The 17,111-nt window shown below is 42.1% G+C and overlaps 1 protein-coding gene across 1 annotated transcript in view; it reads right to left on the bottom strand.

Annotated features, from left to right (window-relative positions):
• The window catches only part of bcl11aa (BCL11 transcription factor A a), a 56,374-nt gene that overhangs the window by 36,466 nt on the left and 2,797 nt on the right, over window positions 1–17,111 (bottom strand). The window contains exon 2 of the mRNA XM_088013135.1: window positions 15,867–16,319. Coding sequence (XP_087869261.1) covers window positions 15,867–16,319 — 453 coding nt within the window. The remainder of the gene's footprint in view (window positions 1–15,866; window positions 16,320–17,111) is intronic.

The raw sequence follows: 17,111 nt of genomic DNA on the forward strand, positions 1-17,111 counted from the left end.
ACAAAAATGTGACAAAATATACATTTTAATGCATTCAAATTGTTTTTCAATGCTTGGTTAATTCATTCTCTCAAATAATATTAAGTCGTCCATATAACACAACATAGTTGCAGTCTTACTGGGGCATTTTTACACACTTTACTGTAAGTAAGCATTTAATGCAAAAGAAAGAGGTTGCAAATATACTAAAAAAAATAAAATAATACTTTCTGTGTATTAAGTCAGGAAGGAACTTAAAACAGAATAACGATACACTGTGTGTGTTTAGAAAGAACAGTACCCACAAAACATGTTGTGTTACAGGGTCCCTACATTGCATGAAAGCAAGAAAAAGTGTGTTTGAACATCCCAACACATCCTGTGGTAAAATTATATTTTAAAGCCTTTGTTTTAAATGAAACTCTACACCTGTCTCAAAATGAAGGCAAAGTGTGAAGACACATGTGATCCATCAATAAGTGCACTGAGTATTAATGTAGTAATTATTACATAGCTTGATCTGGTTCAAACATCAGCATCCTGACAGGAGATGGAGCTGGAGATTATGCTTATATGCAGTAATTTTTCATTAATGAGACTCTCGCTGTCAACACTGACCTGACACATGTGAAGGTTTCAAGGAGGAGAAAATAAGGAAACTGCAAAACAGATACATTTTACTCTCATTCAAAAAAAATTAAAGTGTACTATACAGCACACCTGTACAGCATGAACATCCATAGCTCTCAAGCTATATTTACTAAATAGCTCAAGCTCAGTCACAGAGAGTAGAGAGTGTATGTCAATGCCAACATTCAAGTCCTGTCACAAATTCAACACTGTCTATCTTATTATACAGGATTTTGAGTATCCACTCCAGTCTAAATACTTTTGCTGTCCTAACAGGTTTTCTGTTGGTATTGAAAGTTGAAAGAGGGGAAATAAATAACCTGGCAAATGACTTTTACAATATCAAAACAATTCAAAAGATAAAACTCACCGTTCAACAAGAGGAAGTGAGAGAAAATCAGCTGTATCAACAAACTTTGCCATCTCAATCAACGTAAGCAACATTTTGAAAAAAGAAAAAACAAGAAAGAAGACGTATCGCTGAATACTACCCACCTATTTTGGAGCAAGGCAACTAGATGTTGGATGTGATTGAGCAGAAAAACACAAAATTCTCAGTACTTATATATACTTTCTTCGACCTGACATCAGTCAGACATAAACCAATGCTGTGTCAGTTAGAAACAAAACCTGTGCTAACTACTTTTCCATCAACTTTCAGCCAAAGAGCCAGCTGACACGGATATGCCCTTTGGCAAGGAATCAAACCCACATAACCTGCTGGATAGCAGCTGGGCTGTGAATGACCTTCCCTCCTGGTACAGGTTCTGACCCAACTTGTTGCTGGCAATATCCGCAAACTCCTGCACTGTTAATTCATAGTTGGCTACAGGAGCAAAAAACTGAAAAGAAAGGTTGAAAATATGTTTATTTTATTTTCTCAAGTATTCTTTCTGCCTTCCTCAGCTGTCTCTTCCTCTCGGTGCACTTTTCTCTGTTTTTCTCACCCTGTGTGTTGAGAAGGACTCGACAGGTCAGGAGCTTTGGTGAAAATCAGCAGTGCTTTTGTCCATCTTTCTGTGTCTTTTTGAACCTTGTAGTTACCCTCCCACCTTACTATCCCTTTTTTTAAAAAAGAAATCTGGATTTTTATGCCAGCAAACCAGTCAGAGCCTGTTCTATTGAACTCAATGTGTGTGGGGGGGGGGAAGGTGTGTGCAGGTGGACGAAATGGGAGTGAGAGCTTGTTTTTGGACGGCAGCAGCAACTTGAAATGCAGAGCTGGAGCGGGTGTACGTAATTGTGCATGCGTGACTGTGTGTGTAACCCCAACACCCACCCATTATACACGCAGCCCTGCGACACCCGTCTCATCAAACAGTTGGACGCCGGCCAAGTTCATCTGTTAATGGACAGAGAGTGCCGGGACCCAGCCATTCCTCCCTCTACCCCCTCTGTTTCTCTTTCTCTCCCTCTCTCTCCCCCTTATCCCCCAGGACACTACCCCCATGCCCTCTCCTCCTCATCTCTCCATATCTAGCTTTTTTTTTATTGCCCCCCTACCTCAGCTCCTCCCTCATTTCTCTCAACACCTCTTGGGGCGGTACAGATTGGGGCCTGAATTTCCCTCGTGCTGCAAAGATAAACATTGCGTGTGCGTCCTTTTGTCCCGTCAGTCCATCGGCAGGACGGTAGGGGTCTATTGCACATGTACATCGACCTTTGGAGAGCACCTACAAACAAACAGTCTGAAGCCAGTTGAGACAAGAAGAAGATAAAAAACCAAACAAAAGCTAAAAAGCATGTTAAGTCCACAATCCTTCTGTGAGAGTGTATTCGGGAGAGAAAGAAAAGCAGTGACTACAGTTCAGAGCGTGTTGAAACACATCTGGAGTTCAATGGAAAACTGCAGAAAAAAAGGGGAGAAGGGAAAAAAAGGGCTTGTGGGATTTCATCCAGGCTTTCCCGTGGAATACTTCATGCTTTACTCTCAATTTAACACTAACCCCCATGTCTTGATGCCCCAGCAATTAATTTTGGTTGTTGTTGTTTGGTAGGGACAGGATGTGCTCTTCATGTGATGGTTGATTCAGTTTTTAATTATACTGCAGCTGTGGTTGAATGATTGTGTGACAGGAATTTTCAAATGAAAATAAACAATTCAGGGGGGCGCTAGAGCGCTGCAATGGAGTAGGCGCTTTTTTGTGAGGCTCCGTGATGTCTCCTCAAATTTCGTTTTTAATATAACACACCTGGTACTTTATTCTATATTGTTTTATTTCAAGTGAGTGGGATTACTTTTTTTTTACTTTTCATATTTCAAAATGGGGAAGAAGGACAGCGCACAGAAGGAGACAGTTCAGCCGAGCTCCAGAGCTAGCAACGAAGCTATTTTAGCTGCTGTTATAGCCCAGGGTTTGCAAGTCGCTAAACTTTTCTTTTCTTTCTTTCCCTTTCTTTTTCCCCCTTATTCAACTCCGACAATGTTGTTTTCATCTACCGTTTTGAATGTATTCTGATGGTGCTCCTTCCAAGCCAGCCATAAATCCCATTACTTTCACCACCTGGAACTGTAGGGGTATGGGTAGGGCTCTCAAGAGGGGCAAGGTCTTTTCTCACTTAAAGCATCTGTCTTCTGATGTTGTGTTCTTACAGGAAACACATATCTCACCTACAGAGCAGAGACGCTTGAGGACATCCTGGGTGTCGCAGGTGTATCAATCCAACTTCAGGGCGAGAGGGGTTGCCATTCTCATCCGTAAAACCATACCATTCATATTTGAGTCTTAAATGACTGATTCAGGCGGGAGATACATTCTTATTACTGGGATCCTTAATTCTGTCCCTCTGGCCCTTCTTAACATCTATGCACCTAATTTTGACTGTCCAGACTTTTACAAAAAAGTATTTAATCTTGTAGCGGAGCACAGCGAGTATAGGATCATTGTTGGGGTGGATTTTAACAATTACCTCAACCCTGTGCTTGACAGGTCCTCTCCTAAACTTGCCCCACCATTGCAGTCCACTTCAGTTATAACCAAGGTAGCAACGTCTTTAGATCTGGTTGATGTCTGGCGGCATCTACATCCTATAGAGAGGCAATATTCCTTTTTTTCTTCAGTTCACAAATCCTCAACAAGAATTGATTATTTTTTGGTTGACTCAAACTTAGATATGTTGGGGTGTGGGGGCCATTCCTTGAACATCTGAGTGATTCCACAGGTGTAGGTCACAGGTAGTAGCAGCCTTGCTCCGGCTCTGTAGCCCTGCTACCTCCCTGCCTGTCAGAATGGCTGTAGGTTGGCCTACCAGTCAGTGCACAAGTGATTTAATATACCCTAATACATTCATTCCCAGCAGTCTGGCGGAGCTGAATATTTTATTTAGCTGTCTTGTGTTTCATTATGTGCATGTGTGTGTATAATTATTTTTTTTCTTCCTCTTTCTTTTGTCTCCCCCATCTATATTTTTTTTTTTTTTTTTTCCTTAATATTCTGGGGTGGGTTGGGTTGGGGTATCACCTTTCCTTTCTGTTAATCGTGGCTGTTTATTTTCTGGTAATATAAATGACGGTTGGGCAGTTGTATTCTGGAACCTGTCTGCAGCTGTGATCTTACTTGGACTCATCAACGGATGAAGACGATATAGAAGATCCCAGTGTTGTCAGCATCATCCCACACTAATTGGTTATAGCAGACTGTTCGATAATTCGTATGTCAATGTATGTTAACTGTCCTGCAGTTTTGTTAATTTGTTGAAAACAATAAATATATAAAAAAGAGTCTCCAACAAAAAAAAAAGAAAAAAAAGAAACAATACAGATTATTTTCTTTTGACCTAAGCCTAGGATTTTGTAATAATTCATGAAAGCATGTCTGTTTTCATTATATTTTATTTGTTTAATGCTACATGTCACTGGACCTGTTTGAGGTGCTAATTTTAAGGATCTTAACATGCAATTGTGGAGAAGAGAGCAAACATCAGTCGCACATTTGCTTTTTTGATGACGTGGTTCTTTTGGCTCCTTCAGAGCATGACTTTCTGTATATGCTGGCTGGTCTCAGAATTGGAGATGAGAAAAGAGACTTTTCCTCAAGGGTTAGGCCCAAAGTAGAGCTGCTGCTCCTCCTTACTGAAGGGAGTCAGTTGGGCTGGATTAGATATCTGGTTAGGGAATCTCCTGGGTTGCATCTGGGCAGATCTCTTTGGGAGGAGACTGAGAACTTTCTGAAGATCTTTTGTATGGGTTTATTTGCAAAAGATGTCTGGAGTTCCCTGTACTTCAGTGAAGTGGAAGAAGGTATGTAGATAAGCGGCCTAATAAGAATCTCTTTCACAAAACAGGTTGGTCATTATTCTGCAAAGACAAATTCATCTCTTAGCTGCCTCTAGCCATTTATGAATCATCTGTCACTACGCCTACCATAAAAAGCAATTTAACAATTAATCAATTAATCGCCCAAAAAATTAAAATGAGATTCATAATTTCCATTTGAAGGACAATTTTCTTTAAAGAGAAATCATAATATTTATAGTTTCAGTTGTGTGTAGTTTTTATTTCCATTTTATTAATTTTTTTCAGTTGTGTTTTATTTTTTTTAATATTTAAAATATCTTCCAGTTTCAGTGTTCTTTACAAAATTAAAGCTTATTGATCTTTGAGAGAGCAAACTTGCACTATTATTCCATTATCAATATATTCCTTGAAGATGGTCTCAAAACAACATGATCATTTATCGCAATAATTAATTATCCAGCAAAATTTGTAATCATGACAGGCCAACCTATCACTTTTTAAAATTTTAACCCAAAATTTTAATCAAAATTTCTGTATTATCTCTGTGGCATGCAGCATAACTCTTTCTGTTTGCAACATTGTGTTAATTACACACTGCAAAGAGGTGATTTCTGTGTATTTTTGCCTATTTTGCTGCACAGATACTCTGTCATCGCTATTTGCCCTGGTTGAATGCTGATTTGCCCTCACGCAAGTGTGTTAACATGGGAACTTGACTAGCTTGCTTAGCAAATCAAGTTGGGTTGACTTGCCGCTTTGGTTTTTTCACAAACTTACAGATAATCTGAATAAGCATTTTCAGTGCAGTTTTAGTTTGATTGACCCACAGCCAATTCAACATCTGCATACACAGTTTTTCATTAAAAAAAAGAATGTTTATAGTTGTGTTTCAGTATTTCTGTGCCAGCTAACACACCCACAGACTCAGACAGAAAAGCTTAAGAGGTACGTTTTAGCAGCTCTTTATCCATTTTAGGGGTGGGGGTAGGATAAGAGAGGAGGGGGGTGTTGAAGATGAATTATCCATTAGATTTCATCATATCTTACGCGGGCAATTACATCAAGAAAATGATCGTGGGCACGGGATCAATTATGCATGCCCTTGGCCAAAGACCAGGCACTAGGCAGAAGGAGAGGGCATGTGCACGCTCACACACACACACACGTGCAAAGACAAGGAGGATCTCATAGATGTGGCGCATCAGTTCATCTTACTGCCTAAAAAGTTCATACGCTTAATAATTTAGTTGTGTTCTGGATACAGTTTCCCAACTGAATATTAACAACTTTGAAGTGAGTAACAGCAGCCAGAGGTGTATGTGTGTGTGTGTGTGTGTGTGTGTGTGTGCGTCTGTGTGTGTGTGTGTGTGTGTGTGTCTGTGTGTGTATGGATGTATTTGTAAGGGGGCTAAAAGAGACCTCAGGAAACAGGTCTTGTGAGTCCCACCGGAGACAGCACCTCGAAACACACACGCACACGCACGCACACACACACTTTCACTCATCCATTACAACACCGTTTGCAGCAGCGCTCATTCCTGAGCAATTAAGAATTCCTTTTCATCGGTACGTAGGTTCCCATATCTCGCTCTCAGCGCTTGTACACAAACCAGGAGAATAGGAGGAAAAAGCAGGAGGGTCTGTGTGAGAGTTAGAGGTTAGAAAGGGAGGTTTAAAGATGAGAGAGAAAAAAACAATAAAGAGGAAAACAAAGAGATTAATGCCTGTGTTGTGCTTCATGTTTGTTGTTTCTACTTTCTTAATTGTTAGGCTTTATTAGTGAAAGAAAATTGATTTACTTTATTGACTCTTCTTTTTGTCTTGCTCTCACAAAAAAGAAATGTAGGTATCTGAGTACAAAAGGCGGGATAGAGTGTATTTCTGCACACGCAGCTTGCAGAAACAGAAGCATTTTTCCTGCTAACGACAGAACAATAGGATGCATTTTCTTTGTCTCCTTCCTTTTTAAAGAGTTTTTGCCAACGGTTGAAGAGAAAGTCAATTAGGAAGACGAATCACTAGCTCCAAAATGGCAGCTGAAGATAGAGATGAGTAAGGACGGAGGAAAGAAAAAAAAGAGATGTATCTGACACGAGTTTGTTCAAGGAGAAGCAGAAAGACTGAAAGAGATGTGGGCACCGAGAAATCTTTTCCAACATGTCAGGACCTAAATGTACAGGGGAGAGCCAGATGGTTCACGCTGGGTGATCTTTGTCAGTGTGTTTGTGAAAAACAAGAAGTGTAATGGGGAAACAGAGAAGACATCATGCAAATTAAACGCATCCAATCTCTGGCTCACTCCTCAGTCACTGTTTCAATTAAAAAAATGCTACTTTCATTTATATTAGTCTAGGAAAACACATACATATCTCTAACCTAAGGCGTGAATGAATAAAAACACACACACACATATGCACAAAGAGGCATTAAACACACAAACACCTCCTGACATGCCGGCTCTGACAAGCGTGGCTGATGTGCGCCTCCAATGTGCATGGTAATAGCCCAATCAAAAATGCAAAACAATTGGCAATTACTGTGAGGACCTAATGGTCATTAGAATTTACAACAAGGTAATGAACTAAAGTCTGCCCATTGCATGCATATTCATAAAGCTATCTGAGCTTTGAAGATTAAAGTAGCGCTTAAAATTCAAATGAGCCACCGCAAATTATCGGGAAAAAGTCAGGTCTTCTGCTGGTGACAATGATTTGGAGTCTGAGCTTATAATCAGTCCAGAAACCGATGTTGGTAGCCATAAAATGTAAGGCTGCCGACCGGCAAAGAAGCGTCTACTTCGAAAACAACGTCTATTTATGCTCATGGACATGTTAAATGCCTTTTAAAGAAAAGGTTTTATGGTCAGATGAGGCATTACTGGGCAGTTTGGTCACAAGAAGAATGAGTTGATGTGAGGTTATCAAACCTGACAACGCAACTTTAATTGTCAAGCATTGTGGCGGCAGCGTTTTCATTTGTTCTGCTACTGGAAGTGGATGTAATAACAAAAATCGGAGAATTACATCAATATTCTACATCTTCATGCAGGCAAAGATAACATTTCTTCAATGGCTCAGAGCTCAGCCATGTTAAACATTTGTGAACTTCAATAAAAGTCGCTTCCAACCAGTTCAGAGCAGTGATCGAATGCCCATCCATTCAAATACTGAGTGGATGAGAAAGAAACTTACTTAAGGACATTCAACTAATACTAGTGAAGGGTGTATTCATATATATGAGCTTATGTGTATAGTTGTTGACCATGTGTGGACTAGAGAAAAGCCCCAGTAAAGGAAAATATAGGCATGTAATTCTTATTTTGTTGGTTCATGTATATCAATGGAATCTAATTGGAACTGCTTATATTTAAAGTTTATCAAATTTCACCAAAGTAAAAAAAAAAACATTAGAAAATTAGGTTTGTGGTAGAAGGAAGGTTTTGCCGCAGATCATTTTAGAGCAAGCCAATGTGTAATTTAATTTGTCAATTCATATCAATGTCAATATGTTGCTCGTAATTTCTCGTCTGGTTCTGAAATGAGGAAAACTGCGAAACTAGTTGGATAATCAGTTTGTGTTGTCTGGACAAGATTTTATAACCAGGGCTGTTTTTCTGTGTGTTCAGGTAAAAAGCTTCAGATGCAACTGCAGCGGTATGTTTGAAGCTAAAAGTCCATCTGTTTACAACATGCCGAGAAGAAGGATGTGAAACGAAGGAGGAGACGGTCGCCGTGACAGGAGGAAGCCGACTGAATCTCAGGATGCAAAACTCAACAATTAGACTGACTCACACAGAGTGGTGTGTCCACAGTCTGTGTTCTGCTTACATAAGCAGCTACATATAGTGCGGTCATACGTCGAAGTAGCAGTTCAGCCAAACTGGAAGCAAGAAATCAGAGTGGAGACACACACACACACACACACACACACTGCCAGCTCAGCTCTGGCCGCCTTTAACAGGGACTATTCTGCATAAACTCACACTGAAAACACACAACTGATGTAAGTAATGACAGGTAACACTGACGAATGGACACATAAGTAATCTATGTGCGTGTGTGTGTGTGTGCGTGTGTGCGTGTGCGTGTGCGTGTGTGTGTGTGTGTGCGTGCGTGTCTCTGTGTGTGTGTGGTATATAAAGCCAGTCTGTAATCCAGTGGCCTATATAAATAAGCTTTGTAGTGTATAAACAGTTTTATGTACAAGCCTTCAACATAATAAGAGAGCTGAGCTACATGTGCAGCCCCTGTGTGTGTGTGCATGCCTCGGAACAGACACTCACACACTCACACAAAGTGAGCGGCCAAAAACAGCAGCTTTCCCTCTCACCACCAAGAAGTAAATGTAGCGTGGATGTCGAGGCACTTGCATAAACACAAAGAGCCGGATCAATAAACAATCCTCCATCACAGAGAGCGGGTCGACCTGACGTCACCGACACGCCGCCACCACCGCGGGGAAATAATCCTCCTCCTTCCAACGTCTCATCCCGCCCTGTCACTGTTTGGGGAAAGTTTGCCAGCTAGCCAAAAAAAAGCGTGGAGATCTTTCCATTTTTTTTTTATTGTTGTTTTGTTTTCTTTTTTAACACATCTGTCATCATCACTGACCGTTGTTGCTGTTTTGGTGCGTCAGCGCCGCGCTTCTCAGAGAACAGCCGTCAGTCAGAACGTGTGGGAAGTCTGACGTCTTTTCCTTGGGATTTTTTTTTAAGTCGTTTCTTCATCATCGTGGTGGTGCTGTCCATTTCCTGCTCTGCTTCTATTTATTCCAAACCCAGAAAAAAGGCATCATTTCCAGCATGGCATGGGCTGGTAGGAGATCTCACTGAATATTAATCTGATATGAAAAGACTTTATGGCATTAAAATATAATCTAATAACTTGTGCACGGGGTTTTCCTCCTTCTAAAAGATCGATACATTTATAATTTTAGGATCGATTTAATTTCTTCGTAGATTATTAGTAGAAAAACACGTTCATGAGACGATTATCGTATTTGTCATTCTGCTTTTCATAGAGTAACACATTAACAAAGATTTTAGCCGGTTCGCTATGGAAGTTGGCTGCTGAACAGACGTCCGGCTCGTACCATAACAAGACTGACTGATAGTGACTATTTAGCTCCCCCAAAATGGCTGTCTTTTTCGTGACCAAAAATATTCCTCAACATCTAAATTTGTGTTTTTGTAAGTAACATGGAACAGTTTCAGAGGTGGCTTTCAGCCTCCTGCCCACCAGTGTGCAGCAGCAGCAGCAGCTTTGCTCTATGCTTCATATAGCCAAAGAAAACTCTGCTGATCTCATTTAAAGGTTTTTGAACCGCATGAACAGAACCGCGGAACATTTTAGCAGTTTCGCAACGTGGCTTTATGACTGTATTAGATTACACTTCTGTACTTTTCACAAGTAAAAATGGAAAATCTCAACATACTTTTAGCCATCTGACTAGCAATGCACAGAAACATGGTGTAATGTTACAGCTTCATTTCTCAGCCATAGAACATTTCACTCTGTCTTCTTCTCTCGCATGTCATTGGAAGGCCCTATAAAACTTACAATTGAAAATTCATATGACTCTTTTTTTAAACTACATTTTCTAAACACTTGATGTACCTCAATACCAGCAGTCGGCCCTGGTTTTGTTCACCACACCAGGAGCACTTTGCCGTCAGAGTCTGCACTGACAAATCTGATTTTCAAGAGCACAACCGGCTGCTATTTAATACTGATACATTATTAATGACTGTTGATCATCAATTTATCTTCTTTTGCCACGTTATTTGCCTTGCATCACTTTCTCTGCAGGAGCATGATTTGTTGGAGTAAAAGAAATACCAATCAACGCCATAAGCACAAAAAACACACCAAAAAAACAAGGATCAAAGCAACCTGCTGTACATATGAGCAGGAATCTAATGATCACCGCAGGGAATCTCTCAGCTACTCCACAAAGAAGTCAAAGGTCACAGTCAGGATCACATTCAGCCTTAGCTTTAATCTCAATCCCTTGTTTTGACCACTATTTTTTATTTTTTTTTCCAAACTGCGAAGCCTAAGAAACCGCTTGCATGATCCCCCCCTGCGCCTCCGGAGGAGTCACAAGTAACACTGGTGATGTTGTCGGGATGTCATCAGGGTTACCTCAGCCCGGGCCTCAAGCTTCACAAGTCTGGGAGAGAAAGCAGAGCTGCAGACAGAGGAGGACGGAGGTGATCGCTAAGCGGACAGGGTTCAAAACCAGGAGCTTAACGAAATCTTCTCGGCAGTTGCTGAAAGCCAGGATACCTCGGCTTTATAAATATTCAAGCAGAAAACCTGCCAGACGAGGATGCAGGACGAGGTTTATAGTAGTTAACACTTTAATGCTGTCTTATATAACAGTGTGGGTGTGTGCGCTGTGGAATTACCAAACAGGATGAAGCTCAAGTCAACCGACTCGTCTTTGTTTTATTGCTGCTCTTAATACCATAAGCAGCAAAATTCTGTTTTTTAGCACCATCGCCATGCTGCTCATACTCACTGTTTCCCTTCTTTTTGCTGAGCACTAAATAATTTATTCCAGCTTAGTTTATTCATAAAATGCCAATTTACAGCAAAAATCATCTCAACTCGCTTTACAACACAACTGATTCAAATCATATCAAATATAGTTAAATCAAAACAATTCAATCCACTCATAAAAAACAGATTCAGATTCTCTTCCTAACATCCCAGTTCATATTTAACTGCAACACAGATTCAGCTTAAAATGCCCATTTGGTAAAAACTGGTAAATCTGCATAAGGCCTCCCGATTTAACTGAGTGGTTCACTTTTCATCTATCCATCCTCCTGAGAAAGTATGAGGCGACAGTGGACAGCTGGTTGCATCAACATATAAATTTGTACTCCATATGATTTAGAAATTATTTACTTGTCTGTTTTTACCTCTTTTTGTGTTTTAGTCACACTTAAATGCTTCAAATAACCAAACACATTTTTAAAATGTGTTTGGTTTTAAAATATATATAATTTTAAAACACAAATGTTGAAATTACAGTCAGCCATGGTAGTGTTCATGTCAAAGTTTAGGGTTAGAGTAATTTAGTGACTCAGGATCTGGACAACGAGAAAATGTCTGACCCAAAGTTTGTGACCTTAAGCTGAAGCAACTTGGATAATGTAGCAGGACAATGATCCAAAGCACGATTGAATTGTTCAAAAACAAACAAAAAAATAAAGATAACAATGTGAGAGTTCAGGAAGACCCTAATCGAGGTCTGAAAATAAATACGATTAAGATATAGACATGTTAGACATGTCATTCAAGCTTCAAAATCCTCAAATGTGGCTGAATTAAAACAATTCTGCAACAAAGACTGGGCCAAAATTCCTCCACAGTTTGATGATTGTTGTTGCCAGCAGGAGAGGCAATGTTGGCTTGGATAGATTTTTTTTTTTACCTCAATAAATGAAATCATCTTTTGCATTCATCAGGTTACTTAGTCTGATTTAAAAAAAAATGTAAGAAAAAAGAAACAGAAGAAATCTCAAGGGGGGCAAATACTTTCTCCCAGTGAGGTTTATATCAATATACAGATATATAACACAATGCAGACCACTGGCCTTTGCAGAAGATTATTAGCTTTTCCAGTCGTCACAGTAACCTGTACTGCATGTGTTATCCTGCCGCTGATGATTCCCACACACACACACACACACACACACACAGACAGCAGCGTGTTTACATTCGCAGAGGCCATTCACCGTGCCGACGCTGTTCAAACGCAGCGCAGCACTCGAGTCCACTAAATAAAATCTTATGTGGAGAAATAAAGAAAGGCGGACAAAAAGGGAGAGCGACAATAGATTAGTGATGGCAGCCAGCGTGTGAAATCTCTTTGTTGGGCTCGCTGGGATGTTCCACAGCATGAAACACACACTCACACACATCCCCACCAAACATACTGTAATTGATTCAGTATCAATTGGCTGTCCTGGATTTGCATTGACTGCTAATGCATCAGGGTGAGACTCAAAGAGAGAGAGAGAGAGAGAGAGAGAGAGAGAGAGAGAGACGAGCCAAACGAGAAAAGAGGGAAAGAAAAAGTAGAGGGAAGGATACGAGATGGAGGGAGAGCGTTCTGAAACAGAGCCAGACTGTGATTGGGTGTTAAAAATGCACTAATGTGCACTGAGATGGGCAGCATTAGCCACTGATGATAAGCTAATTGCTAATCAGTAGATCATAGACTAACAACGCTCGTGGTGCGAGGCTCCAAGCCAGGACGGCACTTCAGCGGGGCCAGAGCGGAATGGAGGACCGGATATTTTGGGTTCAGAAATGTGAGAAATTTTGGGGGGGATTCATCATCCTGCTCTTGTAGCGATAAAAATCCGTGCTAATGAGCTAATACAGATAGCTTATCAGCCAATGTTTCACTGAAACGCAGATCGCTGGCCTCATCTCGACTCGACATCCAAACCACGTGAGCTAAATTCTTGCACCTCATTACGAGGAAATCAATTTGGAAAAACCAAACAGGAGGAGGTGTATTTACAGCTGAAATAATCCACAAAGATTTCCTTCGAAATTTCAATCTTCAAACCAAATAAATTTTTACATTAATATCCACTTTTGATGGGAAAAAAGAAATGGGACAAGACATAGCTGTTCACACTTCACACACACACGCACGCACACACAGAGACCCCTCTCTCTTTCGAGACATTAGCGATGCTGTTTCTGAGCGAGGGACCGCCTCAGGGATTATAATCAGAATTTTCATCTCAGTTAGGGATTAATAGAATAAATGGGCAAGCAAGCGAGCGCTGAGCATTTATGTGTGTGTGGCTTTAATGGTCAGGTACCCAGCCTTTTTTTGCAGCAATGGTTTGCCTTTTCATTTATCACACACACACAAAAAAAAACATCTAGGCCAGAGCTGTTTGTTGGTTGCAAAAAAAAAAGCAAAAGTAAGTGTAGTGCTTTGTGTGGCTCAGATGCAGATGTTTATTTATTTATTTTTTATTTCAAAATGCACATGCTCTCAGCTTGCACAGTACGCAGGATGCATCCAGATGTAAAGATGGGGGTGCATAAACTCTAAATTATGTCCAGTCAGCGTTATTATGTTGGAAAATATTCAGGCCGTACAGTAAAAACAAAAGTTGCATCTTGATTCCTTTTGTTCCTCTTGTCTATGAAGTTTATAAAGCAGAACATTCACAAATAAGAAACACACACGAGTCATCTTTCTTCTTTTCAGTGTCACTGTGAATATTTTTGGATCGCCACAATGCAGCTTCAGCAGATTATATATATATATATATATTTTTTTTTTTTTTTTTTTTTTTTTTCTCGCATCTCCTGCCAGTTTGGGGTCAATTAGGATGAAAGCTGGGGTCTGGTAGGGGAGAAAGAGGGGGGCGGCTGGAGGGTGCTGGCTTTAATTATCAGCTATGAATGTGTTGCAGAGATTGGCCGATGTGGAGAGAGGGAAGCTCCGCAGAAAGAATGGCAAATTAAAGGGGAAAGACGTAAATTTAAACAGAACGTTTAGAGATGTGTTTCCCCCCTTTTCATGAAGCGGCAAACTTTTAATAATGCCCGGCCTGTCCACCGCTCAGTGTGGTGTCAAGCCTGGAGAAGATATATGCTGCTGCTGTCCTGTTTTCCTGTCCTGTCTGAGCGTACAGCTGTTCCCACCAAGACGTTCCCACACGCAGCACTATTCAAGCAACCAGACGCCCTTATTATGATGTAAATCGCTCTAATAACCCAGTTTAGCTGGTGAGTGTCTGCAAGAGTGAGAGTGTGTAAGGAAGCGTGTGTGTGTGTGTGTGTGTGTGTGTGTGTGTGTGTGTGTGTGTGTGTGTTTTACATATGTGCAGACACCAGAGAAGCATATAAGCTAAAAGACGAGCTCGTGTTCCTGCCGTCGTGGAGAGAAAAGGTCAAGGATGGCACAGATTTTCCCCCAAAAAAATCTCCGTTCCCGTAGCTGCAACGTTTCAATCATGGGAACCGAGTTCAGCTCCAAATGTGGGGCTCATTTTCTCAAATTCCTGAGCTGTGTTCAGCAAACGGAGTGTTGAGGGGTGTTTTTCATCTTTCCCTCTCCGTGCAACAGCTAATTTAGTACATGGCTAAAAACTGCCGCTAATTAAAATGCACAAGGAAGCGAGTGGGGGGGGGGGGAGAAATAGCACTGTAACAAATAATTAGTGGTGTTAGAACATTTCCGTGAGCGAGGCTCTCGTTTGATTCAAAAACGGAAAGTGGAAGGATTCTCCAGCGTGAAGGTAAACTCCGAGAGGGAAACGGACGTGGGCCAAATTTATTCGGGTAAAATACGGCGCCCTGGGAAGGAGGGAGGGCGCACCAAGAGCAGGAGACACAAACAGAGTCCCAGCGAGACGCTTCAGCTGCTCCCAAGACTAAAACTCACACACACTGATCAGAAAATGATCCTGCATCAACACACACACACACACACACACACATGCCTTGACCAATGGGAAAACAAATTCAAGGGCACTCTTGTCTCCTTTCCTCTGGCCAGTGGGAATAGGCCACACTGGGTAGGCACACACACTCTGCACCAAATACAGCTGGTTAATAAAGCCCTGCCTCACAAAACAGACACACACTACATCCTGACCAGTTGGTGCAGCACACACTTCCCTGGTCCACTGTCCGACCCGTGAAGTTCAAGCAGACCTGAGTTGGTTTTACTGGGACAAATGTTTTCATTCGGAAGCAACAAAACATGCCAGCATGTTGTACTACAATAAAAACATGATGTCTTAAAAAACCCTCTGTCCTTTCAAAAGGCTAAGAAATCTGCGTCTGAGCTCCTCCAAACTTCTACTAGGGCTGTTTCTGAGGGCAGTGAAGGGAAAAGGCGAAGTACAGCTGAACATCCAGCCATGATCACACACAAGCCCATGCTCTGAACGTTCGGTCACCTGTTTTTCTGCAGCCTCCCGCGCCTGTGTTCATGTAGAGCTGGAGGTGATGCATGTTGCTCTGTTTACCTGGGAGGGGCTCCTGCTTTGGGCAAATCTCCCGAGGCGACGAGAACCTCTCGTCGTCTTCGTCTGCTAGAGTGGCCTGAACCCCGACTTCAACCGGCCTCCGGCCACGCAGAGAGTTCAGAGCGGGTGAAGGGGTGAGGGCCAAACCGGGAGAGGGCGAAGGGGGCTTGTCCAGCCCCCTGCCTATGGCGAGGCAGGGTGGGCCGTGGCATCGCTTCCTCTTGTGCTCGATGAAGAGCAAGATGTCTGCCAGGGGGAAGGTGGCCTGGCACTGACCGCAGGTCAGGAGGTCCTGCTCTGGCGAGGGGTGAGAGTCCGGACCCAGCCGGGCCAACCGGCCCGCGGTGGGGACCGGATGGTGGCCGTTGAGGCTGCCGCTGTCCTCCGAGTGCTCCGAGCAGCGCTCCGACAGCTCCTCCGACGAGACGACGGCCGTGGAGAGGGGCTCGGCTGCTGCGGAGGGAGAGGGGAGAGAAATTAGATACTCGTGTTTAAATTTCCAGCCTATTGATGCGACTCCTGATGGGATGTGATGAGAGGGACCCAACGGTCACACACAGGATCAGAGTGATGGAGAAGGAGCTTCACATGTGGTTCGCACAATAAGGGGCTGAGAACGAGGGCCTTGTAATAATAGAAATGCACAAAATGCAGCAAAAGTGATTACAATGCAAGATGGATCTGGATCACAGATCACAGCAATAAACGGTGGGAAATAATATCCTGAATGGATGCAAAGCTCCAATCACACGGCTTTAAAGATAACAATTTCATAGCCAATGACAGGGGGAGCTTAGAAAATGATGCGTTGGAAAACCTAAATATGTGGATGTGTTTGACTTGCCGGTCCGTGTTTGTACACGGGCTGAACCTTTAATCAGCGCGGAGGATTGTCACAAACACATCCAGCACATGTGCTGCGAAAGGAGAAGGGGGGGCAGGGGGGACAGGAGGGACAATGGGACGACTCGTCCCTCTTCTTGTGCCTCACTTGGTGTCCGGACCCCAGAAGAGTCCAGTTTCTCCCTCCTAAGGTGAGGAAAAAGTGGACATGACTGCTTTTTAAGGAATCTTCTTGTAGAGCTCAGGAGGCAGCAAACTGGGAGGACTAAAACTCAGCGTCCCTCTTTTAAAAGAAAATCTTCCAGTCCAAGGTGAAGAGTCTGACTCTGAGCTAGTAGCCTAATGTGCGCTGACCTTCTTTACTCATCTGCCAATTTCACATTTTAATGAACTTAAGACCAC

Source organism: Poecilia mexicana, unplaced genomic scaffold (genome assembly GCF_051168715.1).
Source record: "Poecilia mexicana isolate PSO_F unplaced genomic scaffold, ASM5116871v1 scaffold_15, whole genome shotgun sequence".
Lineage (NCBI taxonomy): Eukaryota > Metazoa > Chordata > Actinopteri > Cyprinodontiformes > Poeciliidae > Poecilia > Poecilia mexicana.